The sequence below is a fragment of the Littorina saxatilis genome, linkage group LG10 (assembly GCF_037325665.1).
Source record: "Littorina saxatilis isolate snail1 linkage group LG10, US_GU_Lsax_2.0, whole genome shotgun sequence".
NCBI lineage: Eukaryota > Metazoa > Mollusca > Gastropoda > Littorinimorpha > Littorinidae > Littorina > Littorina saxatilis.
Window position 1 is genome coordinate 14,315,975 of NC_090254.1, and position 26,140 is coordinate 14,342,114.

Below are 26,140 nucleotides of genomic sequence, written 5' to 3' on the forward strand. Positions count from 1 at the left end.
AAAAGACTCTCTCTTTGTGAAGTGAGTGTGTATGTGTGCGTGTGTTTGTGTGTGTGCGTGTGTTTGTGTGTGTGCGTGTGTTTGTGAGTGTTTGTGTGTTTGTGAGTGTGTTTGTGTGTGTGAGTGTGTGGTGTTACAGGTCGCCAAATCCACAAGATATATACGGCACAATAGCGAAATACATAAACACACACACACGCACGCACACACACAAACGACTAAATAAACACGGCACAATAAGAGAGAGAGAGAGAGAAAGAGAGAGAGTGAGACTAAGAGTGAGTGACTGAGTGACTGAGTGAGACTGAGTGAGAGTGAGTGAGAGAGAGACTGAGAGAGAAAGTGAGAGTGAGTGAGAGAGAGAGAGTGACCATACAACGGGAAGTAACCTACAACCGTATATTTCCTGCGATATATTGTATGTTATGATATTTTGCAATGATGTTTAGCCATAGTTCTTTATACGCGTAGGTGTGCGAGAATATGTAAGCGCAGAGCTTTAAAGATGTTCATGTTATATAGTGCTATATGTTTTATGTAAAATCAATGTCTTGTTTGTATTACTGTTATGTACCACCCCTGAATTTCTCTATGAGATAATAAAGTATTCTTCTTATTCTTCTTATTCTTAAACAGAGCAAGATTTTCCGACAACGGTTGTAGAACTTGGCATCTTTCTGACAGAGACAACACAGAATCACGATGATGTTAAAAAAAAAAAAAAAATTCATTCAACAATTCATAAAAAATTATATTTTTTTTATTTCATATCAAAACCACATGGACGATAACAGGCACCACCCATTTGTTACATACATGTGTTTTTTACTCATATGGTCTGGAGTTTTCAACTTGGACTACAACATATATATATATATAATAAATCGACCATTAGGCGTCATCGTCCCGAACGAATTTTTCAAAAACTTCAAAACGTATTTGGAATTCTGGGTAGGGAAATTCCTTTGTGAACTCACGTAAGAGACTTTCGACGATTGGTCAATTCATTTCGGAGCTGGAGGGCCTACATAATGTCGCTCATACTTTAAACTAATGTTATTTAATTTTGCTTTGAACTAATACGAAGTGAACGGGAGCGCAGAGGAAGTTATCAACTGAACTTACCTCGAACCGAGTGACATTGACAGAACGTACACAGTACATAAATACAAACGGGGCGACTCGGAAACCGACGAGTCGTTACTGATCCCCATTCTCGAAAACTCACGTGTACTACTCGAAGTCAAAATTTCTCTTTTTATCGTTGACGACAGTGAGCCAGGTTAGCCCAATGGGCGATTGTATCACCGACCGTCCACTGCATGTAATGGTCATTCTCCACATCGAATTAATGAACTTCTGCCTTGACCCAATGAAGGGGGATTTCGCTTCTATATGTCTTCACAGCGTACAGAACAATTATTACGGCAAAATTGCCATCGCAAAACTCGTACCAGGGGAAGGACCCCCAATCTTGACCACTTTGTGTTTCGTGTTAATAACTAACTTGTTTTCTTGCGAAGACGTTTCATAGTCTAATATAGCGCTTAATAGGGACCAGTGAAGAGGCCATCTCGATTCATTGTAAAAAGCCCACTATACTTCAAAATAACATAATGCTTCTTGGTATATATGTGTCAGAAATACCTAAGACTTTGAAATTGGCAATCTAGTGGCTGCTCCGCCTGGCGTCTGGCATTATGGGGTTAGTGCTAGGACTGGTTGGTCCGGTGTCAGAATAATGTGACTGGGTGAGACATGAAGCCTGTGCTGCGACTTCTGTCTTGTGTGTGGCGCACGTTATATGTCAAAGCAGCACCGCCCTGATATGGCCCTTCGTGGTCGGCTGGGCGTTAAGCAAACAAAACAAAAAACAAAATAAATGTGTCAGAATAATTCAATTTGATTCAAATTTATTCGTTTCAGTTTAATGAGAACATTATTTGAAGCACAACCAGAAACGAAATACACTAATTAAAAGCTGAGATAGGATTCACATGCAGATGTCGGAGGAGAGAAACGTTCCTTGTTAAGTCTGCCAACTCGAGTTTTTGTCAATTTAAATAGATATTTTTTAGTGTCCAGTCCCACACAAATTCTAGGAGTGGGAGAAAAAATTATAAGGTCAGTGATTTTTTTAATTTTTTTTTCTTCAAACAGAGACGAATCCCCTTCTCACAGATGCGGGGAGCTGAAGTGATATGAACGAGAAAGTGACCCACCGGGTTGGACCCACGCCTAGGGTTGGATTGGTTAAAATCTGAGACAAAACTCCATTTCAACCGATCTGACCCAGCACTTGATTCCCACCTACTTGGGCACTTTCTCGCGCACACCTCCCCTGGCGATCTGGTTTTGTTTTGTTTCTGAAATGGGCACAAAGTACTTACTGAAGTAACAAAGCTGGCCGATAAAACCAGGTGGGCACGTGCAGCTGAATTGACCAACACGATCGTGACACGTTCCGCCATTTTGACACGGGTTGCTGGCACACTCGTTTATATCTTCTGAAATACATGTTTTGACAGGTTTACGATAGACAGATACATTGACTGATTAAGGGATTGCTAGTGCAATTAAATCCCAGGTCAGATTCATTTAAAAATGTTCCATTTGCTCATCTGAGCAATATCAACAAACAAGCGAGATCAACAAACAATGACGAATCATTCTGCAACATACTCATTTAAAAGGCAAAGTGAAGAAGAATTTAGGTTATTATCTTTGTTTTATGATTGTTTCAGTAATAACAATTTGGAAGTAAGATAAACATAGTGTGTACTATTTTTGCTGGAAAGCATATAGCAACACAATCACAAAAGAAAATAAGATCTGACCTTATTTGTCATCTATTGAACTAAACAGAGATTCGTGCTATTGATCGGATAGTAAAACAAGCGCTGGCCATTTTAGATTTCTGACCTATATTACATTCATTAATGTCATCAAAATTGATATCCTCAATAATTGAAAGGTTCGTTCTATACTTCACTTTAGAACCAAATAAAAATTCGGGAGCAAAATCAAAATAGGAAAATGTCTCTTTAACAACCCTGTATACACACTAGGAAGCTTGCTCACAGAAAAATTACTTCAGACAGCCTTCTGTACCTTGACCGGTTCCACACGTCACACCATCATAATATCTTCGGCAATTTAGTTTTGAAGTCAGCCCAGGTGAGCAGTCGGCGAGGCGAGTTTCGTCGCCTTCACATTCCACGTCGTTCATCCAGTTTGGTGACATCTCTCTGTCTGTTGGTACCCGACGGTCGTAATATCTTACTGTAGATCTGCACATTGCATGGTATACTGTGACTTACGTTTGCAAATAGTATGTGTCTCATATAATGCCTGTTTTTAATGAGCGATGTATAACATTGATATAATACGAAGAAAAGCTTAGTGTTATCGTTATATTGTTTTGTAGATAAAGCTTCCCATCGTGGCCTTGCCGCTTTTGTTGCCGAGAACTTGTTGGGTACGATCACGGAGAATCACTGTGGACAGGTGGGGGTTGGGGGTCCCCCAAGCAAACCCGCTGGTAGCCTGGCGCTTCCTGTACTCGTCGTCGTACAGGAGCACCGACTGCCAGGAGAATCTTGCGCCGAGCTCGCCCACCATCTCCGTATAACCGAGGTAGGCTTCGTGGTCGAAGTTCTTTTTAACTTGAGGCTTTCCAGGTCCTTTTCTCCTGCATATTTTAAAGCACTGAGGGTTGTGAACTCCTCTTTTTCCAGAACCTCAACCACAGGTTGGGGCAGATTGTTTGCCCATGAAGTAAAATTGAACTCCATTTCTGCAGAACTGAAAAAATCGCTGAACTTGCTTGCTGGCCGCTGCGCTGCTACTAATGACTCTCTCGGACTCCCTTATCTGTTACCATTGTTTCATTTCCAGATGCTCTCCTTCACTCATCACCTCCCCCCTGCCCTCCAACCCTCTTCCATTCCCCGCATTCGTTCCCACGGGACTCTGCTATCACTTCCTCCTGCATTACCTCAACACCTCCTTCCCCCCCCCTTTTTTTGATGCATATCTGTCTCGTTTAAATAGAGGTTTTGGTCGCTGACCGCTCCCTCTAAACTCACACTTGTAGATAAAGCACAGACTACACCCGATTGCAAAAAAGGTTTACTTCCCACTCTGGTCTTGCCCCGCAGTTTTCGGAAATTACGTCGTAGGTACCGTCTAAAGCAAGCCTGAATACCACACAAAACGACACATGAGCGGCAGTGAAAGCCACATCATGAATTTATTCATAAGACGTGTGCTATCATTTCCTCTGATATCAACGATGAGTGTTTTAACTTTGAACCTATTATTAGGCCCTCTTCACTATGCAACTGCATTTGCTCGATAAAACGATTTAGGCTGATAATTTACTTCCTACAGAGCAACAGAGGCAGTAGGGGAAAGGCAATGTCTTACCTTTTATTCTTGGCGCACAAAAAGCAAAATTCGACAAAGTAAACTTTGGGTAAACAGACTCACGTGTTATAGCCTAGCTGACGACACACCACACGAGCCTCTTCGGAGTACCATCTATACCCACACACAGCCCCCCAAGTTCCGTTGGCCAAGATCTGCACCAGGCCTTCTCCAGGATGAGATCCGTTCACCAGGCGTACTGAGCCGTGACCTGGAAGGTTTTCTGCGGGAAAAGAGTCTTTTACAACTCAACACAAACACCTCAGTTCTCTTTTTATACTGTTTGTGAGTCGATACTCAGCAGTTAGTGACATTTCCCAGTACTCGAAGCACATTAACTGCAAACGTCTTTCATGCACGCACACAAAAACGACAGTAAATGCAATTTGCTGATTTGTTACATTTGTTCCTTGATACTTACTAAACTGACTTAGCTTGCCACAGAGGTCATATGGGCACTGGAAGCCATCAAATTATAAAAGTGTGTGCAATTTAAAAGCTCTAGCTTTAAGATTATCCAACAAGTTAATAGTTTTTCAAAGGAAAAAAAGGAAAGTACTTACTAAACTGACATAGTTTGCCAGTTAGGTCAGATGGGCACCTACAGGTGAAGTATCCCAGTCTATTTTGACAGGTTCCACCGTTTTGACAGGGTTGAATGCTGCACTCATTTATATCTGTAATATACATTACTAAAATTGTGAAAACGTAAACAATAAATGATTACTAAGCAAGAAAAGCGAATGCTTATAATACGTCTCATCTTCACCGTAAGCGATTTGAATCAGAAACACACTATTTGCTGCTCTACCTCAATCAAAAGACTTGGCAGAACGGTACATGTTATCAGTTTTACTCGAACTCGACCCTTCTGTGAACTGGAACAATATGACCAGGATCAACCAGGCTTGATTCACATTCTAAGATATTCAAAGCTCTAGCTTTAAAATAGTCCAACAAGTGAATAGTTTTCCATATATTGATTCGAATATGACTCGACTGCGACCTTGTAATTGAGTCATTGACAAGGAAACCAGATTTGCATTGTCTGGAAGTTATCAAACCCTAGAAATGTTTGAAATTTCACACCACCACCACCACCACCCCCACCACCACTCGTTTCAATTCCAAGTCTGCCTGCCAAACGGTTGTGTGACGTGTCTAGTGTGTTGGCGAAGTGTCTTGTGCTTGTCACTTCTCGCTTTCAGCCCTCACCGCTGGCTAGCACCGTCTGTCCTTTTTAGGACAATGCGAAAAGAGAGCAGAATGCGTCAGTCTCTCCTGCCAGTACAATAACCTCTCCACAACAAGCCCTATGTAGTGCCTCCATCGCGGCGACAGGCGTAAACTGGGTACCGCAAGGCCCCAGGCTAGACTACAAGGACTCGGAGGAGGTTGGCCCCTAGACGTGCGGCATGCGGGCCCACCGGTGTGTGGAAACGCCCAGGTGCCCACGAACCAACCTCCAGCTATGGGTCAAATAGCCGGGCAGGATAGGCTCGTCAACCCTGGCAGGCAGCTATCCTAAGAGAAGACCACTCTGAATTCAAAACGAGGGTAGAGGAGGCTCATCATCCATGGAAGGAAACTTGTCTAGGAGAAGGAAAACTCCGAAATGAAACCCACGCAGTCCCTCGAAGACGGAACGGCACTGGCCTTTTTTAGGCGGGGAGCAGACCGGGTGCCTACGCTATCCTCGACAAATGGTTGTGTCATCAACGAATCAACGTGATGGTGTCGTCTTCATGGATCGCAGCCAGGTGAAGACGGTGCCGGGCCCTCAGCCTCAAAGGGGCCCACCCAATGCGACTGGCGACTCCCACCCATCTGACGTGGCCGGGGATGGGCGGAGTAGAGCTACCGGCTACCAGATCAAAGTCATGCACTGGAATGCTGAGGGGGTGAGGAACAAGAAAATTGACCTTCAGAATTTTCTGAAGCAACAAAATATTGATGTTTGCTGCATGCAGGAAACACATCTGAACAGCAGTCACCGTTTCTCCATTCGAGGGTATGAAACTTTTCGACATGACAGAGCATCAGGACACAAAGGTGGTGTTATCATTCTCGTCAAAAACTCGATGGCCGCAGCGGAGATTTATCGATCCCAGGATGGTGCCACAGAGTGCCTAGGAGTCTGTCTCCTTGCCGGGAAGAAGCCCCTTGCCATCTTCAACGTCTATTCCCCACCAGCCAAGCAGCTTGATCCTCACAACATACCGATTCTCCCCGATCGTTGTCTCATCACGGGCGACTTCAACAGTCACTCCCCGAGTTGGGGCTATCGACAGATCGACAGTAAGGGTGAGGAGGTAGAAGACTGGATGCTCACCAACCAACTGACTCTTCTCAACCAACCAGATGACCCGTGCACTTACTACTCCAGAGCTTGGCGAACCACTAGTAGCCCTGATCTTGCCATCGCCACGGACGATGTTGCCCAGATCACCACACGGGAAGTGAGTTCGCAGTTGGGGGGAAGTGACCACAAGCCTGTCATTCTCAACATGAACGAAGAGAGAAACACCACCACCCAAAAGCAAACACCAAGATGGAACTACAAGAAGGCCAAATGGGGGATGTTCCAACAACTACTGGACAAAAACTGCAGGAAACTGGACTTCAAAGACCAGAACCTGAACCAACATGCTGAACTCTTCTGTCAAGCTGTCTTGAAGGCAGCGAAAAACTCAATTCCGAGAGGCTCCAGAAAGAATTACAAACCAGGATGGAACTCCCACCTACAACAACTCCATGACATGCTCAGCTCCGCCAGAGAAGCCATGGAACTCAACCCTACTGATGAAAACGTCACAGCCCACAACAGAGCCAGAGCAGAATTCACCAGAGAGAAGCTCCAGCAGCTTCGCAACAGTTGGCACGAGAAAACCCAGTCTCTCAACATGGAAAAGGACACAACAAAACTGTGGCAGCTCGCACACACTCTCAACGATGATGTCCAGGAAAGAAAACAAACAGTCCTAGAACTCGATGGAGAGCTTCAAACAGGGAAAAAAGCAGCCAACACTCTTGCCAACATGTACCAGGAAACCAGTACAGTCAAGTTGCCAAGAGACAGAACAAAAGCAGTCCGAGAAGCCATCCGACAACCCTCAGAGAAGGGCGCCAACAGCAGCTGCATGTACGATCCCATCCGTCTGGACGAGCTGGAAGCCGCCATCAAGGCGCTGAAATGCAAGAAGGCCCCAGGCCCTGATGGAATCAGCAATGACATGCTTAAACACATGGGAACCATCGCCAAGAAAACCCTTTTGCTGCTCTTCAACGAGTCCTGGAAATCAACAACAGTACCAGCCATGTGGAAGAAAGCCCACATAGTCCCTATCCACAAGAAGGGAAAGAACAAGAAAGACCCCAAGAGCTACAGACCCATCAGCTTGATCAGCTGCCTCGGTAAGCTGATGGAGAGAATCCTCAACAGAAGACTGATCTGGCACCTCGAGACAAACAGCATGTTGACCCCAACCCAAACAGGCTACCGAAAGAATCGAAGCACGGAAGACCAGCTGGCTCTCCTAGCGCAGGAAATCGAGACTGCCTTCCAGGAGAAGAAGAAAGTGGTGAGCGTGTTCTTCGATTTATCGGCTGCTTTTGACAAAGTGTGGCGAGAGGGCTTGCTCCTGAAGATACACCAAGCTGGAATCACAGGGCGGATGTTCGGATGGATCAAGTCGTTCCTCCACGAGAGATCGGCAAAGGTTCTCCTTGATGGACATGAAAGCGTGAGCGTCAAGATGAGAGAGGGCGTGCCGCAGGGCGGAGTTATCTCCCCTACGTTATTCCTTGTCTATATCAACGACATCACCACCTCCATTCCCAGACTGGTTTCCAACACGCTGCACGCAGATGACTTAGCAGTCTGGCACGCTTCAGAGCATACCACCACAGCAGCCTACAGACTCCAACAGAGCGTCGACAGTATCAAGAAGTGGACTGACGACTGGGGACTTGAAATCAACCGAGTCAAAACCGTCTCCACTGTCTTCAGCTTGTCGACCTCCAAGGAGAAAGTTCAGCTCAAGCTGGGTGACACTGTCCTGCCCCAAGTAGACACTCCAACTTTCCTGGGTGTGAAGCTTGACCGGCGCCTGTCCTGGAAGCCACACATAGAGGACATGGAATCCAGAGGCATCAAAAGGCTCGCCCTCATGAGAAAGTTGTCAGGCACAACATGGGGTGCAAACTCCAAAATCCTGAAGAAAGTCTATACAGGAACTGTCAGACCCGTGCTTGAATATGCTTCAAGCTCATGGAACACAGCAGCCAAGACCAACAAAACCAGACTAGACAAGGTACAGAACCTTGGTCTCAGAACTATACTTGGTGCAATGAAGACGACACCCATTACAGAAATGGAAAAGACTGCGTCAGTTCAGCCCCTGGAAGCCAGAAGAGAAGAAAAACTCCTCATCCAAGGAGAAAAGATGAAACGTCTCGAGAGCCACCCACTCCATGACAAGCTCCAAGCACTTACCAAAAACCGCCTCAAGCGCCAAAGTCTGAACCATCAGATAAAGGAGCAGCAGAGAAACAATGCTGACATTCTGACTCCAAGCCCGACCCAGTGTGAGCCTCTGACCAGCACAGATTGGACTCCACAACGCCTAGGAGCGGAAATCAGAACAAGCATTCCAGGCGTCACCTCCAAACAGAACCAAAGTGACGCCGCTCTGAGAGCCCTGGCGCTGGACGAAATCCACCAACGCTATCCAGCCAGCAAGTGGACTCTTGCCTACACTGATGGCTCAGCAGAGGATGCAACGAGGAATGGAGGTAGCGGAGCATACATCTTGCAGCCCAAGAAGCCCCCAACAACACTGTCAGCTCCAAGCGGAGCCCTCAGCTCCAATTTCAAAGCTGAGGTCAACGCGCTCTCCCTTGCAGCAAGCTTCCTCAACTCAGTGGAAGAAACACCAAAGAACACTGTCTTCCTGACCGACTCAGTCTCTGCACTACAAGCCCTCGAATCCAGCAACACAGACCAGAGCTTGGAAGAGCTGAAGCACCAGATCAGCACCCTCGCCAGGAAGTCCACAGTCGTCCTTCAGTGGATACCAGCACACTGCGGAATCTCTGGTAACGAGAAGGCAGACGAGCTCGCCAAGAATGGCAGCAAGATGGAACAGCCAAACCACTGCCAGTCATATCGAGAGGCAAAGACCCTCATAAAACACAGATGGAAAGAGAAATTCACCAACAAAACTTCTGGCTACAAGCCACAAAAAGACCCCCTCCATCTCCTAAGCCGTGCTGAGCAGGCTATCATCTTCCGCCTCCGCACTGGACACTGCTGCCTCAAAGCACACCTAAGGAGGATAGGTGTAGCAGAGTCTGCCACATGTGACTGTGGAGAGGGAGATCAGACTCCAGAACATGTTCTCCAAGCATGTCCCCTCCTCGACCAACTGCGGATCCAGACATGGCCTGACCCAACAGATCTGAGGACCAAAATGTGGGGAGCACTGGAGGACCTGGAAAGAACGTCCATGTTCATGGCATCCTCCAGATTCCGAGTCTGACACAACCGTCGTACGAAGAAGAAGAAGAAGAAGAATTCCAAGTCTACCTGAAATCATTTTGTCATAACTTGACTAAATGTAAATGTTGAAATAAATAAAGTTAAGGACACTGTGTTCAAATCAAAGGACATCAAAACATAGACAAGACCTCCTGATTACACAGATGAGCTTACCCACTTCACACCTTGAGCCAGTGAACCCTTCACGGCACACACAGGTGTAGTGACGGTTCTGATCACGACAGGTAGCACCATTACGGCATGCGTTGTTGACACAGTCATTGGTATCTGCACATAGAGTTTAATCGTACTTCAAGAATGTTCGTCGAGTGTGTGTGTGTGCGTGTGTGTGTGTGTGTGTGTGTGTGTGTGTGTGTGTGTGTGTGTGTGTGTGTGTGTGTGTGTGTGTGAGAGAGAGAGAGAGAGAGAGAGAGAGAGAGAGAGAGAGAGAGAGAGAAAGGGGTTAAAAAAATCAGAGAGAGGGACAAACGAAGAGAAGGAGAGAGAGAGAGATGACACTATGACACTATTACGTCGTTACTAAAAAATAGATTTTCCATGCCCATGTTTTTTATTCACTTCGTAGTCCACAATTTGTATCTTATTTTAACAAATCTAAGGTATTCTGAAATTCAAGCTATTTTCTGTCATTTGGGACCATTGTAAAGCCTTCATAAACAAATAAATTATGCCTCTTGAACAAAATGACGTGGCTACATATATTTTGTCCTTTTTTCCACTACTGAGCAAAAATAATGCCAGACATCAAAAACAGACGATAGCACACGATTATGCTATCCAATAGTAATCATTAGTATTTATAAACATACGCATGTTATATACCATTGTCATTGACATTTCTTTTGGCATTTGTGTACCCTGTTTTCTAAGGAATTACAAAATATCAAGCGAAAAAGGCTTCTGTCTGCAAATGTGTGTGTTATAATGTTCATAAATCATAGATTGTGATAATTGTTTTTTCAAGGGACAAACCTTCAGTTGTATTGCACGAGACACCAACATCTTTTCTTGCACCTCTCCCGCAGATTGAAGATGACACCTTGCGACAGTTCTCGAGAAGAGTCTCGCTGCCCCGACACTGAAAATATCCGTCTATCCAAAAGTATGGAAGGTTTCCTTGTCCAAAGAATGAATTTCTGTAGACCTTGACATTTGACCTGGAGATGTATATAATATATATACATATATAATTATTTTTTTGCGTGGATATTAATGTCACTTTTCTGTTACATTTCATTTGCTAACATGCAAGAAAATAAATATAAGGTAAGGTAATCTTTATGTTTATTCGCGCGTGGTTTCCGAAGAAGGATATTTTTAGTGAGCATCGGTGAAATTGTTAATGCTGGGAGAGAGAGAGAGAGAGAGAGAGAGAGAGAGAGAGAGAGAGAGAGAGAGAGAGAGAGAGAGAGAGAGAGGGAGAGAGAGAGGGAGAGAGAGAGAGAGGGAGAGAGAGAGCGAGAGGAAGGGATAGAGAGAGAGAGGGGGAGGGAGGGAGAGAGAGGGAGAAGGGGAGGGAGAGAGGGAGGGAGAGAGAAAGAGAGAGGGAGGGAGAGAGAGAGAGGGAGAGAGAGAGAGAGGGAGAGAGAGAGAGGGAGAGGGAGAGAGAGAGAGAGAGAGGGAGGGAGAGAGGGAGGGAGAGAGAGAGAGGGGGAGAGAGAGAGGGAGAGAGAGAGAGGGAGAGAGAGAGAGAGAGAGAGAGGGAGGGAGAGAGAGAGAGGGGGAGAGAGAGAGAGAGAGAGAGGGAGAGAGAGAGAGGGAGAGGGAGAGAGAGAGAGAGGGAGGGAGAGAGAGAGGGAGAAAGAAAGAGAGAGAGAGGGAGAGAGAGAGAGAGGCTCAGACTCAGACTCAGAACTTTATTACAAAAGGATAAAGGTTTTAGGCAAAGCCTATTCTTCCAACCTGTCCTTTATACAACACATAAAGACAGACGCACATTAAAAATATAAATTCAATCATATAAAATACAGAAATACATTGTATGGAATGCAACACAATGTGCATTTAAGGAATTACCTAAGGAGAACTCAAAAATTACAAAATTACATTGACATAGTTATACCTTTCATTTGGGAATAAAGTTGCTCTGATCAGCTACACATCCGTTAACACTAGTACAAAATGTTTAACAAAATAACAATCGAACAAGACATTTCATTCACGAATGATGTGTGAACGTGACTGTCTCTTAAACATTTTCATTGAAGTTGCATTTCTTATCTGTTGGAGGAAGGAGTTCCAGAGAAACGCTCCCGAGAAGGCTAAGCTCGATTTGTAGAGGTCTATGCGAGGTATAGGAGGGATGATTTTTTGGGACCAATATCTTTTTGTGGCATGTTTGAAATGTGATTGCAAATATTTAGGACAGTCGTCATTTAGAATTTTATACATGAACACAGCCTTGTTTAACGTCAACTGATCTTTCAAGGGGAGGAAATTCAAGAGCTTTAGTTTATCATCCGTGGACCTATTCAAATCATGCAGAATAAGTTTTGCAGCTCGGCGATGCAGGGAATTGAGTCTTTTTAAATGAACATCACTGCAGTTATCCCAAAGTGTCGATGCGAAGTTTATATGAGGCATTATGTGGGCGTAATAGAACATTTTTAGTGCTGCAGAATCTGCGTAATGCCTTAATTTTGATAACAGGTACAAATTTTTTGATACTAGTTTGCAAATATTACTCAAATGAGTTTGCCATTTCAACTCTTGATCAATGGTAACACCCAATAATCTATGTTCCCTAACTTGCTGCACTTGAGTTGAACCAACTGACAGTTGTAATTGTAAAGGACTTAATTGGTGTTTTTGTCTCGTGGTTATCACCATACTCTTTGTTTTAATCGGATGAATGATCATTGCATTAGAAACGCACCACTCAGTGATTTCATCCACACTTGTTTGAAGAGAAGAGTTGACGGATTCCAAAGATTTTTGACTGGTGTGAACAGAAGAGTCATCCGCGAAGAACTCACATCTAACTTTTTCATCGGACACATGAAGGGGTAGATCATTTATATAAATACAGAACAAGATAGGTCCTAATACAGACCCTTGAGGGACACCACTCCTGACAAACTCGTTTGACGAAGTTTTACAGTTAATGTTTCCGTTTTGAAAGATACGATTCAAAAAAGGCACAGGCTGAGTCGTCTTTTAAATAGCACTTTAATTTCTTTAGTAGTAGTGAGTGATCTACTAGGTCAAAGGCTTTCTTAAAGTCCAAAAACAACGCTCCCGTTATTTCTGCTTTGTTTATTGCTGACAGCCAAGTCTCGCATAAAGAGCTTAAGGCGGTGTGGCAGGAATGCTTAGAGCGGAATCCAGACTGAAAAGGATGAAACAGATTCATTTGTTCCATATATGCCAGTAGGTGTTTTTGTATGTGCTTTTCTAAGGGTTTAGATAGAACAGGTAAGAGGGAAATAGGTCTAAAGTTGTTTGGGTCTGTAAGATCCTTATTTTTTGGAAGTGGTAATACCTTTGCACACTTTAAAATAGAAGGGAACACGTTTTGTTGTATGCTTAGGTTATAAACATAAGTTAGGGAATCGACAATGTAAGGTAGAGCAAGTTTTAGCAACTTGATTGGAATCTTGTCTGGACCCATTGACTTTTTATTCGCCAGGGAGAGAGAGAGAGAGAGGGAGAGAGATAGAAAGAGAGAGAGAGAGAGAGAAGAGAAAGAGAGAGAGGAGAAAGAGAGAAAGGAGAAAGAGAGAAAGGAGAAAGAGAGAAAGAAAGAAAATAAGAGAGAAAGAGAGAGAGGGAGGGAGAGAGATAGAGGGAGGGAGAGAGAGAGGGGGGAGAGAGAGAGAGAGAGAGAGAGAGAGAGAGAGAGAAAGAGAGGGAGAGAGAGAAAGAGAGAGAGAGAGAGAGAGAGAAAGAGAGAGAGAGAGAAAGAGAGAGAGAGAGAGGGGTATACAATCATGTTTATATAATTTACGTGTTGTATCCAAGCTGTCGACATATGGCCTTTGCTTCATCAGAGGACCACACGAAATCACAGACATTGCCCCAAATTCCATTGATCAGAATTTCCACACGTCCTTCTCTGGGGTGAGATCCATTTACCAGACGTATAGTATTCATGCCTTTGGGGAGCCCTGCAATAAATATCACATATGAATACTAAGACTCACCCATTACTCAGGTGAGTCAAAAAGTGGTCCATATATAGGCAACCTTTCCCTAGTTCGTTACTGATGTATGTGCATACCATATTCAAGTCCACAGGAGACAGCAGCATATTGTGCTCTCACACAGTCGTGATGTTCCCCTAGTCTTGACGAACAGTCGATCAGTCGAGATTCATTACCACGGCAGTGGACATCGTCCGTCCAGATCGTAGATGTGACTTTGTCTTCAGCAATGTTCACTGTATAAGCTTGGGAGTGCGATCTGCAAAAGTGTATTAGATGTTTTCAACAGTTATATTACTACTTGTGTATATATACTTTTAGAATACTTGGGAGACTTTGACCTCACCTTAACTAAATGATAGTTTCATAATCAGCAAAAAAGAAACATGTTAAATACAACGATTATAACAACCACCACCACCAAAACATCAAAGAACAAATAGGCTTGGTGCTTTTTGGTAGAAGAATATTACGGTGATAAGTTAATGAATGTTTTGATACAACAACGACACCAGTATATGACAGGGTGGATGAATATAATATTGGTCAAATCGACGCTTGCCGAATTTTGATCACTATGGTATTCAGTCGCCCTGTCCGGATGTGATACAAAGCCATACGAACGCCGATATAGGGGTAATTTTTACTGTTCTTACGTTGTTGTTTAATTTTTTTTTATACGGACCTGAGCAGAAGTGGTAAAAGTAACAGCTAATGTTCAATGTTGCGAACGGATTAACTGTAGCACATGCAACGCATCCTCAATTAATGTATACATTGCAAAGACACAAACAGATAAGGCAAAACTGAAAGGAAAGTAAAACAGAACAAGTCGCGCAAGGCAAAAATACTACATTTAGTCAAGCTGTCGAACTCACAGAATGAAACTGAACGCACTACATTTTTTCACCCAGACCGTATAATTATATAGCATCGTACGTCTCCCGCTCGTGGCGTGGAAAAGGCAGTGAAATTGACAAACCAGGTCAGCGCGGTAGTGGTTGCGCTGAGAAGGATAGTACGCTTTTCTGTATTTCAATTTTGTTTTGATCGTTTTATAAAAAAAAAAATTGTTATCACAATTTTCAGATTTTTAATGACCAAACTCATTTATTAATTTATAAGCCTCCAAGCTGAAATGCAATACCAAAGTCCGGCCTTCGTCGAAGATTGCTTGACCAAAATGTCAATCCATTTGATCGAAAAATGAGAGCGTGACAGTGCCGCCTTAACCATCACAAAAATCCGGATATGACGTCATCAAAGACATTTGTCGAAGAAAAAAAATAAGGGGGTATTATACTCAGAAACTCTCATGTAAAGTTTCATGAAGATCGAGTTTTCTCTGTACCGCTCCACACACACACACACACACACACACACACACCTCGTCTCGATTCCCCGTCTTGACTTGACTTGACTAAATGTAAAAATGAATGATTTACGTGGCGTGTCCAAGCTGACGACACACAACGGCCGCCTCCCGCCAGTCCCATGAAAATCCACACACAGCCCCCCACGTTCCGTTGGCCAGGATCTGCACTATGCCCTGTCCTGCATGAGACTGGTTTACCAGGCGCACTGAACCGTGACCTGGTAGGTTTCCTGTAAAAACTGTTCAAAAAACATTCATCATTCGGAAATACTTTGAAACACATTGGAAATACTTTGAAACACATAATTTTAAATTCAAAAACAATGTTTAATTCAAAAACGCTTTTCCTCCATCAAATTCTCAACACGCTCAAGTCATCTCCAATTATCTAGACTTATGAACAATATGCATTGTTTCTTCAGAGCTGAAATTGACAGAGCCATAATATAAAACACACACACAGAGGGAGTGATTACAAATCAGGTGGTTTATATCACATTTACTGTTTACATATCAAAGGCGATAACTTGAGCCTTATCGGATTATATCACATAAAACAAGAAAAGCAAATGCTCTATACGACTCCCCCTCGTCATCTTCATAATAGTGCATGAAGACCACCACCCCCACCCCCCACCCCACTCACCCCGTCCCATAGAAGACTCCCTCCCGTTGTTAATACCCAAGGCAATGTATGGGGTTCAGTATCGACTCATGTTCGATGCAAGTTAAGTTGATAAATGCCTCTAAGGTCCCGTTCACTTCGTATCAGTTTGGAAAACAAACTCTAGTAGCGTTAATTTCAAGTGTGATCAGTCATGTTGGCAGTCAAGCTCCGAAATGTACTGACGTCAACGTTTTGGAGATTGTGAAGATTTCGTTAAGGACGATTACGCCCTATGGTCGGTTTATATCAAAGGGAAGCAAGCGGTTAAAACGGGGGGCGCCACATGAGCCAATAAAGGATAATATAAACTTGTAAGATCATCTACCTGTGAGAGTACATGAGTAAAGACGCCCCTCCCCTCCTCCCCCCTCCCGTCTCTTTCCAGCAATTTGCATCGGGTGATTCTTGATAATACTTACTGAATTGACATAACTGGTCAGTGAAACCCGGTGAACACGTGCAGGTAAAGTGACCCACATGATTGTGACACGTTCCACCGTTCTGACATGGGTTGCTAGCACATTCGTTGACATCTGTGACGAGAAAACATTGTGCAATTATCGCAAACATTACATTATGTAATTCGCGTCTTACAAATTATCACTCATCTGAAATACATACACTAGCCAAACAAACACAATGCCTTAACATTAATTGTCTATGAAAATGACCAAATGCGACTTCCGAAAATAGCATATCCCCGAAACACAGACACAGACACACGTACACACACCCACAACAAAGAAATTAAAGTCTGGTGGAAACCTTTGGTATGTAGACTCGCGTGAACACATAGCTTACAACAATGTATTGATTATTTGTTCACAACCGTTAACTTACAATTGAACTGGAATACCAACACAAGCACAGAAAACACCACATTTGATGGTTTAATTATATAATTGCTGCTATGTGACAGTGTGAAAACAAACGCAACAACTTTACGTTGATGCTTTTTCACATGCTTTTGAGGCTAGAGCTTTGAAACGTTGCAAACTTCTATGGTTTTGTACCCTCCTGATTTGACCCAAGTCTCTGGGACAGGCTGATCTTTCTTAACCCAGTGTGAGATTTTCAGTGGGGCGACCACCCCCAACCCAGCGCGTCCCCGGGTGGCGGATAGGGGAACGGTCTTCAGATATGGAGATCAGCCGCTTGCGGCCGCGGACCAAACTGGTTCCGGGTGGGATCCCGGAAAATCCTCCCCCCTGTGCTCTCAGGGTAGGACGTACGGGCCATGAGCTAAGGGTGAGGTAACCCCGACAGAAAACCCCGAATGCTGAAGACGGAGGACCCGGGCCGCACGGCGCATTCTAACAAACCACGGGTACACGCACTTACGCAAATGATGACACAATCAACCAGCACAGATGGAAATGGCGCTCGCCCATTGAGGACCCCCCAGGGTGGAGCAGCGTCGGGTCCCATGCCTCAAAGGGACCCAGCCCCAACTACTGGAGGTCCCTCCCGTCCGTTTTGTCACGCCAGGAGACGCGGGAGGAAAGTGACTGGCACCACCACAACCAGGAAGAAACCCAGTCAGCAGCGACCTTTTCAGGTCATGCACTGGAACGCAGAAAGTATCCTGAACAAGAAGACAGAGTTGGAGCATATCCTGCATGAGAAGAACATCAACATCTGCTGTATTCAGGAGACGCACCTGACACCCCAAAAGTCCTTCAAAGTGAGAGGCTACCAATGCCTTAGGTCCGACAGAACAGACCGAAACAAAGGAGGAATCCTGACCCTCATCAGGAACAACATCAATGCCTGTTTGATAGAAACGCACATGGAGGACTCCGAATATCAGGTGATTCGAATCCAGACGAAGACATCAGAATTCCATCTTGTCAACTTCTACTGCCCCAATGATAGACACCTCGCCCTTGACACGATCCCCGCAAAGGCCTCCAACTTCATCGTGGTGGGTGACTTCAACAGTCATTCACAGAGTTGGGGATATGACCACCTGGATCGGAGAGGAGAAGAGGTGGAGAACTGGCAGGACGACAAAGGTCTCATCCTTTTGAACAGTCCCTTTGACTGCCCTACATTCTACTCCAGAAGATGGCACACTACATCAACTCCTGACCTAGCCTTCTGCACGGAAGACATGCACCAGCTAACCAGCAGAGAGGTCGGAGAACAGCTAGGTGGAAGTGACCATCGGCCAGTCTTTTTGACCCTGGGCATGGAGTCCTGCACTGAAGCTTCCTTCCCACGGTGGAACTACAAAAGAGCGAACTGGTTCCTCTTTAGACACCGCACCAGCGAACTCACCAAAGACATCAGAGTCGAGGGTCGAGACATCAACATGGTGGCGAAGGACTTCAACATGAGCATCCTCAGAGCAGCGCGTGAGTCCATTCCCAGGGGTGCCAGGAGAGACTATAAGCCCTACTGGAGCAATGAATTGCAGGAACTGGATGATGATCTGGCAGACGCCAGAAGGGAAGCAGAAGTCAACCCGTCACAAAACAACAACATCCGCCTCCAGGAAGCCAAAGCCAAATTTCTCAAAAAGAAGCTACAGGCAAGACGGAGAAGCTGGCAAGAGAAAACAAGCTCTCTGAACCTTGAGAAGGATGGCAGAAAGCTCTGGAGGCTCACCAAGCAGTTGAATGATGAGAACACCAGCAGAGGAAAGATCACATTAGAAGAGAACGGGAAAGTGCTAACTGGAAAGCATGCTGCCAACCAATTTGCTGAAAGCTATGCAGCTGAGAGCAACCTCCATGTTAGCCCCGAGAAACAGAGAGAAGCAAGAAGAGAGAAAAGAGAGAGACCTGCCAGACAGTCGACAGTGGACGCCATGAGTCAACCACTCACACTCCACGAGCTGCACTCAGCTCTGAAAAAGTCAAAGGCGAAGAAGTCCCCTGGCCCAGACGGCATCACCAACGAGATGCTAACCCACCTTGGTAGTGCAGCAGAGAACAAGCTACTCGAGGTCTTCAACAGCAGCTGGCAAGAAGGATCGCTACCACAACTCTGGCGAGAAGCGATCATGATCCCCATCTTAAAAAAAGGGAAGGATCCAAAGAAGGCCACCAGCTATCGCCCAATCAGCCTCACCAGCTGTGTTGTGAAGACCCTGGAGAGAATTGTGAACGAGCGCCTCAGGTGGTACCTGGAATCCAGGAACCTCCTCGCCCCTGAACAAGCTGGATTCCGACAGTTCCGCAGCACTGAAGATCAGGTCACTTACCTGGCGCAAGAAGTTGAAGATGCCTTTCAGGAACAGAAGCTGGTCTTCGTCACCTGGATAGATCTTCAGAAGGCCTTTGACAAGGTCTGGAAAGATGGACTCCTTGTAAAACTGCTGAGGAAAGGCGTGTCCAGCAACATGTACCAGTGGATTCGCTCTTACCTCTATAACCGCAGGGCAAGAGTTAACGTCGACCAGACCAAAAGCAAGAAGTTCCTCCTTCGTCATGGCGTCCCTCAGGGCGGAGTCCTCTCCCCCACACTCTTCCTTCTCTTCATCGACGATCTGGTGTCTGAGATGCCCAAGGGGATCAAAGCTGCTCTCTACGCAGACGACCTTGTGATCTGGTGCAAGGAGGAGCACGCAAGTACTGCCACCTACAGAATGCAGCAAGCGGCAGATAGGCTGAACGCATGGGCAGAAGATTGGTGCGTCTCCATCAACAAGGAGAAATCCTCCACCACCCTATTCACACTGTCGCCAAAGCAGAAAGCCGGAACCATTAGACTTGGTGGAACTCCTCTGAGAGAGGATGAAGAAGCAACGTACCTTGGTGTCACCTTTGATAGACGGCAGACCTGGAAACCACACATTGCACAGGCAGAGACGAAGGCCCGGCGCAAGCTAGCCATACTCAGGAAGCTGGCAGGTACCACCTGGGGAGCGAACGAGAAGATACTGAAGACAGTATACCAGGGAACAATCAGACCCCACCTCGAGTACGGCTCCACAGCGTGGTCAACCTCAGCCAAGACAAACCTGCAGACCCTTGACCGTGTGCAAAACCAGGCCCTCCGACTCATCACCGGTGCAATGAAATCCACGCCCATCAAGGAAATGGAGAAGCTTACCACCATCCAACCCCTCTGTCAGAGAAGAGAAGCCAAGACTATGGTACAGGCCGAGAAGCTCAAGTGCCTACCCGACCACCCCATGAAGCACAGACTGAGCAACCTCACCAAGAACCGGCTTAAACGGAGCAGTTTTGTACACGAGAGCAAGAGACTTTCTCGACAGTACAGGGAAGTCCTTCCACAGAACACTCTACCTCTGACTCAAGAAGAAGAGGAAACCCCCAAGGCAACAGAGAAACCAGGCATCCAGATCTGCACCAGTGTTCCACATGTTACCTCAGGAGAAGATCAGAATGACACAGCTCGACAGGCACTCACCTTAGCCCTGATCGACGAACAGTACCCAAAAGAGGCGTGGATCCATGTATACACCGATGGATCAGCAACTAACGCCGTGCTCAATGGAGGTGCAGGCATTCTCATCCAGTTCCCTGGGGGACATACAGCTACATCCAGCGTTGCCACTGGCAAACACTGCACAAACTATAAAGCAGAAGCAGAAGCTCTCATGCAGGCCGCCTCCTTCGTTCAGGACTCCGCAGACCCTTGCTACCAAGTTGTCTTCCTCTCGGACGCCCTTTCAGTCCTTCAGGCCCTAGAGAACGACAAACTCCCACAGCTGGCCAAAGCATTACAGATGGTCAGACAAACCAGAAGAGTTGTCCTCCAGTGGATACCAGCACACTGTGGGATACCAGGAAATGAAAGGGCAGATGAGCTGGCGAAAGAAGGAGCCGTGGAAGACCAACCTGAAAACAGTGTCAGCTTTAGTGAGCAGAAAACAATCATCAAGGCATTGATGAGGCCAAGGACAAACAGAGATGACTACCACACAATGTCCAGAGAGCAGCAAGTCAACCTCATCAGGCTGCGTACTGGCCACAACAGGCTCAATGCTCACATGAACCGAAAGTTCAAGCTGGCGCCATCACCAACCTGTGCCTGCGGTCAAGAGGACCAAACAGCGGAACACATCTTACAGCGATGTCCCTTACTAGATGAGGAACGAAAAGAAGTGTGGCCGTCACCAACTCCCTTGCAGACCAAACTATACGGCAGTCGACAGGAGTTGGAGAAAACGACAACATTTATCACCAGTGCTGGACTGATTGTGTAACCTCTGCGAACGCCAAGAAGAAGAAGAAGAAGAAGAAGACCCAAGTCTGTTTGGTGCTCGTCTAATTTCAGCGTGGCAGCGGGGTCGATCGTGTTTTGGTCATAAAATGGATATTTATTAATTTCTTGAACGTGTATAAATCTAGAGCTTTGGAACTTTGAACAGTTTGTGATAACCTCCAATGGGTGGAGTTTGGGCCAAAAAGTATAAAATTTATCATTTTCTTCAATGGCTATGGGGCAAGATCAGCAGAAAATTGGTTTCTGAGTCGTATTAGTTATTGCAAAGTCCATGGACATGTTCCTTTTCAGCTTTGCACTGGACTTACTTCCTTGCCAGCATCAATACGCGAGTGTATGTTGTATTGCTCTATGTTCATTAACCAATCGGGTTTCTCCTATTGTAATCCTTGTTGAGGTTAACCAATCAGAACTATTGTGTCATTCTTTGCCTGTTTCGGGGAAAATGGCGATCAGTGCTGCGAACTTGTTAACTGAACACTGCATAATTATCTATCTTAAATTTGTGTAATCTCGCTGCTTGTCAAATTCACTTCAAGTTTGTTTTGCATCTCAATTAATCAAAGAGGAGAACAAGAAAAATGTTAATGAAGGATTCTTTCTTTGCATTCAGAAACGTGTGCGATCGATGGACGTGTAGTCACAGTTGAAAAAAGTTCCAAAGTAGTGTCGAGTTCACTTCATTGTACTTTCAGTTTTTTTGATAATAATTTAGCAGAAAGAAGTAAGGTGGTAAGTCCACTTTCTGCTCTGTGCCTTTTTCTCATCAACACCAAAATAAGATTGCAGAAAGCATTAACTAAGTCCATTGCTGCCTGTTGCTATTTTGTTCAATAAGATTTAAGTCGGGACATATTTTGGCAGAAAGGAGTATGTCCTCTTACTGCCTTTTATCATTATTTCTAAGTGATGGAGTTTCGTGAATTCATTTGGCAAAAAGGTAGCAAGTTCACAAAGATCATTATTTCTAAGTGATGAATCAAATGTGGGTTTTGATTTTCATAACACTGCCCTACATTCCATCAGTAAAAAATATATAATTTAAAGCTTTGCATTCCAAAACAGATGCAAACCGAAAAAGTCGATGTTCTCGAAACTACGTTTCATGGACTTGCTTTACACGGCAGCACTGCCCTTTACCTTGATTTGCTCCACATGTCACACCAGCATATTGTCCTGTCCAACAGGTGTGTTCTTCTGTCAGCCTGGGAGGACAGTCTATTAGTCGTGTTTCATTGCCTCTGCAATCAACGTGATCCATCCATATGGTTGGTATGACATGTTCTCTCTGTACGCTCACCTCGTAAGCTGTCGCTGGCAGGCTGCACAGTTTAAATGTCAACATGTTCTGCGTATATCTATATGATATCGAATTTCCTGTGTTTTCGTCACTGTAAGTCTAGTTGTGCAAATATTCTTGTGATTGTACATTGAAGATAATACTTCAATACGAGAGGCTGTGATGTTTTTTGTTTCTTAAAGGCTAACAGATTAGGTATCTTACTCCACCCCTTTCTTGCTGACCTACCCCTGCTAGTGTTTAGTTGATAAGGTGACTTTTGAAAGTATTAAGTATCATGTACCCACTACTAGTCATTGTGCATTTTAGTTAATGGACTGATGATGTCATTTGTATGGAGTCGACGCACGTGCGAGGATATGTGTGTGTGGGAGGGGGGGGCGCGGGAGATGGAAGCTTGCTGTATGTTATGTAATGTATATATTGTGTGTGATACGTGGAAATGTGATACTATTTATTTGCATGTATGATACAGGTACAAATGTGATAATTGTAGGCTTATACTAGTGATTACTGTGTGTGATACATGAAATGTGATATGAATGCTGTTTTTATATGTTATACTCTTACTTTCTCCCAAGCGCAAGACAAATTCTTCTATGAAAATTGAAGCCAATAAAATTTGAGTTGAGTTGAGTTGAGTTGAAATATTTGGTAGTGGGAACACCGACGCTTGTTCCAGTGGATGAGCCCAAGAATCCTACCCAAAGACTATGACACTTGCTTATAGCACTTTACATAAGACTTTCAGTTTATCTGAGACGTAAAGCCAACAACTCAAATGACAAATAAGACTTTTTTTTATTGACTCTTATAATTAAAAGTGTGATAGACAGACAGTCAGACGGACAGACAGACGCATAGATTATGGCCTTGAAAACAAAACTGAGTACAGAAAATGATCTCCCAAGAAAAGTTTGTGTTGTCTACTGTCCCACTTTTTTCAGTACACTTAAAGAAGTTAAGTTCGCGAGAACCCGCAATACCGAAAGACTGCTCGTTGCAGGCGGATCCCTTACAAATCTTGAGGAAAAAGTCTCAAAGGTAGTTAAGATTTTAATCGGCCTATAATGATTTCTCGCATGACTGCAGGCGAAACACAGCTTTCGGTTGTGTTTAAAAAAAAAATGTTTTCAAGAAGTTGCATGCTGTGTTGCAACCTGAAAGGAGAAGTAACGCCTCATTGATTCTCAATACAACTTTTGCACGGTTAAAAAGCACTTCGTGTAAAGTACATGTACACTAGGCCCCTTTGATTTTGTGATATGCCTCCAAACAAAATAAACCGGCACGGTCGGCCTAGTGGTAAGGCGTCCGCCCCGTGATCGGGAGGTCGTGGGTTCGAACCCCGGCCGGGTCATACCTAAGACTTTAAAATTGGCAATCTAGTGGCTGCTCCGCCTGGCGTCTGGCATTATGGGGTTAGTGCTAGGACTGGTTGGTCCGGTGTCAGAATAATGTGACTGGGTGAGACATGAAGCCTGTGCTGCGACTTCTGTCTTGTGTGTGGCGCACGTTATATGTCAAAGCAGCACCGCCCTGATATGGCCCTTCGTGGTCGGCTGGGCGTTAAGCAAACAAACAAACAAATCCAAACAAAATTATTGAAATCTTTGAAGAAATGCTAGTCTGTTGCTCGACCTCAGCAACCGCAACTTGCTCCGTCTGACTGCCCTGTTCATATTGAGGCTGCTTGGTGGTGGCTGAAATCTGACTAACAGTAACACCTGGCTCGCTCGGCTGTCTCCAGGACCAAGGCTGCCGACGCACTTCCCGATTGGCTGGACACCGGCTCTGCAAATGGCCGTTTCGACCACACACCCAAGAGCGTGGCCTTGACCTCGACAATGGCAGCCACTTCCCTGAGGCAGCTTTGGGGGCGCCAGGCAAGCGTTGATGTAAATCAGCTAGCAACTCTGTTGCTTCTGCCGTCAGCACGTTGACTTGAACCTGCATTTCTTTCACGGCAGAGCTCTTCTCTGTTGCCGTTGTCCTCGCTTTCGTCACCTCCTCAAAGTCTTCTCTCAGCCATCTCAGAGCTTCTGTACGGGCTGCATCAAAGGTGACCGCACTGACATTCTCCTGTTGCCTTAGAAAGCGCCTCAAATGTTGTCTCAGCGCTGGCAGATACAGTCCACAGATGAAACGATCACGAAGTGCCACATCTTTAACCGTTTCCGGAACAGCAGTGTTCATCTTGCGTTGTAGAGCCTGTAGACTGTGGGCAAAGTCTAGAAGGCCCTCTTCCTGAGTCTGGACGCGCCTGCAGAATGTCAACATCAGTGACGTGACGCTGATGTGGTCGCCAAAAGTGTTCTGCAGGATGTCCAGAACCAAGTCAGCAGTGGCGGTCTCGTGTGTGGGACGCAGGTTAATCTCTCTCATGGCAGCACCAGCAAGGGACTGGATAAGCCACTCAGCAGCTTCGCCTCCCAGTGCCGCCAGGTTAAAGTGTGCGATGATACGTCGAGCCTCTGTGACGAAGTCGTGAAGGTGACATCCGTCATCGCCGCTTGTGAAGAGGGGGAGTCTGGGAGGGGGACACGCCTGCCACTGGGGTCGTGGAGCAACCTCGACCGCCATCTTGGATAGGTCCTAGAGTCCCTCCTACACTGCCTTTCTGATATTAAAACGGCGCCTCTACTTCCTTAATCTCTGTCGACGACGCCAAGATGTGATGGGGTGCAGTAGAGGGTGAGAGTAGTGGGGGTGCTAGGTCAGGAAGCATTCACATAGAGACACCAAGTCAGGGGTTGTATTAACGTGACTTTTATTTTAATATATACCAGAAGGCAGTGTCTGTTGACACATGAAAAGAAGAAAACATAATATAAGAACATGACATAACAAGTGTAACCGCACCATTCATACCCATGTATCCTAACCATACAAACATTCCACAATAAACCTACACTACCAAGAGAACAGGGAGGTGGGGGGGGGGAGCGATGGGGAGACAGGACCAACTATTCCTTACTACACAATAGATCGCCGAGGACACGTCACGCCTGCAAGCATTGAAGCGTGACTGACGAGGGCAGGGCCCATAATTCTACAAGTTACTAAGGGGAGGTTACTCTAGCTATGACGTCACAAAGCACGCTGCACTGCAAACAAAGACACTCAGCTGACGCAGGAAACTAGCATACGGTCAACAACAAACCTGACGCCGGTCAAAATGGCTAACAGTAACACACATACATACGTACACACCATAGGAGACAATCATACGCTCAGAACACATCATAGAACCGATCAAACATGGCAAATATAATAATACAAAAGAAACAGTATCTACTTACAGAACTTTCTCTCTTCAAGATCGCACAAATCTGTCACAAAACTGTCCTCCGACGAAACCCGGTCGCTAATATCAAACCAGCTCTAACAATACTTCTCCTAACACACACACAAAAGTTCTCTTTAAACTCTCCTCGAATACCTCCTTCGCCAAAATAAACGTTATAAT

The 26,140-nt window shown here is 45.2% G+C and overlaps 1 protein-coding gene across 2 annotated transcripts in view; it reads right to left on the bottom strand.

Moving 5' to 3' along the window:
- LOC138978221 (scavenger receptor cysteine-rich domain-containing protein DMBT1-like) overlaps positions 1-26,140 on the bottom strand; it is a 101,212-nt gene that overhangs the window by 67,359 nt on the left and 7,713 nt on the right. The window contains exons 7-17 of one of the 2 annotated variants that reach the window (XM_070350881.1): positions 22,512-22,693; positions 16,592-16,705; positions 15,576-15,744; positions 14,208-14,389; positions 13,935-14,094; positions 10,961-11,145; positions 10,142-10,255; positions 4,992-5,105; positions 4,492-4,651; positions 3,112-3,290; positions 2,391-2,507 (exon numbers count right to left, since the gene is read on the bottom strand). In XM_070350881.1, coding sequence (XP_070206982.1) covers positions 2,391-2,507; positions 3,112-3,290; positions 4,492-4,651; positions 4,992-5,105; positions 10,142-10,255; positions 10,961-11,145; positions 13,935-14,094; positions 14,208-14,389; positions 15,576-15,744; positions 16,592-16,705; positions 22,512-22,693 — 1,676 coding nt within the window. The remainder of the gene's footprint in view (positions 1-2,390; positions 2,508-3,111; positions 3,291-4,491; positions 4,652-4,991; positions 5,106-10,141; positions 10,256-10,960; positions 11,146-13,934; positions 14,095-14,207; positions 14,390-15,575; positions 15,745-16,591; positions 16,706-22,511; positions 22,694-26,140) is intronic. The other variant, XM_070350883.1, reaches the window with a different exon arrangement.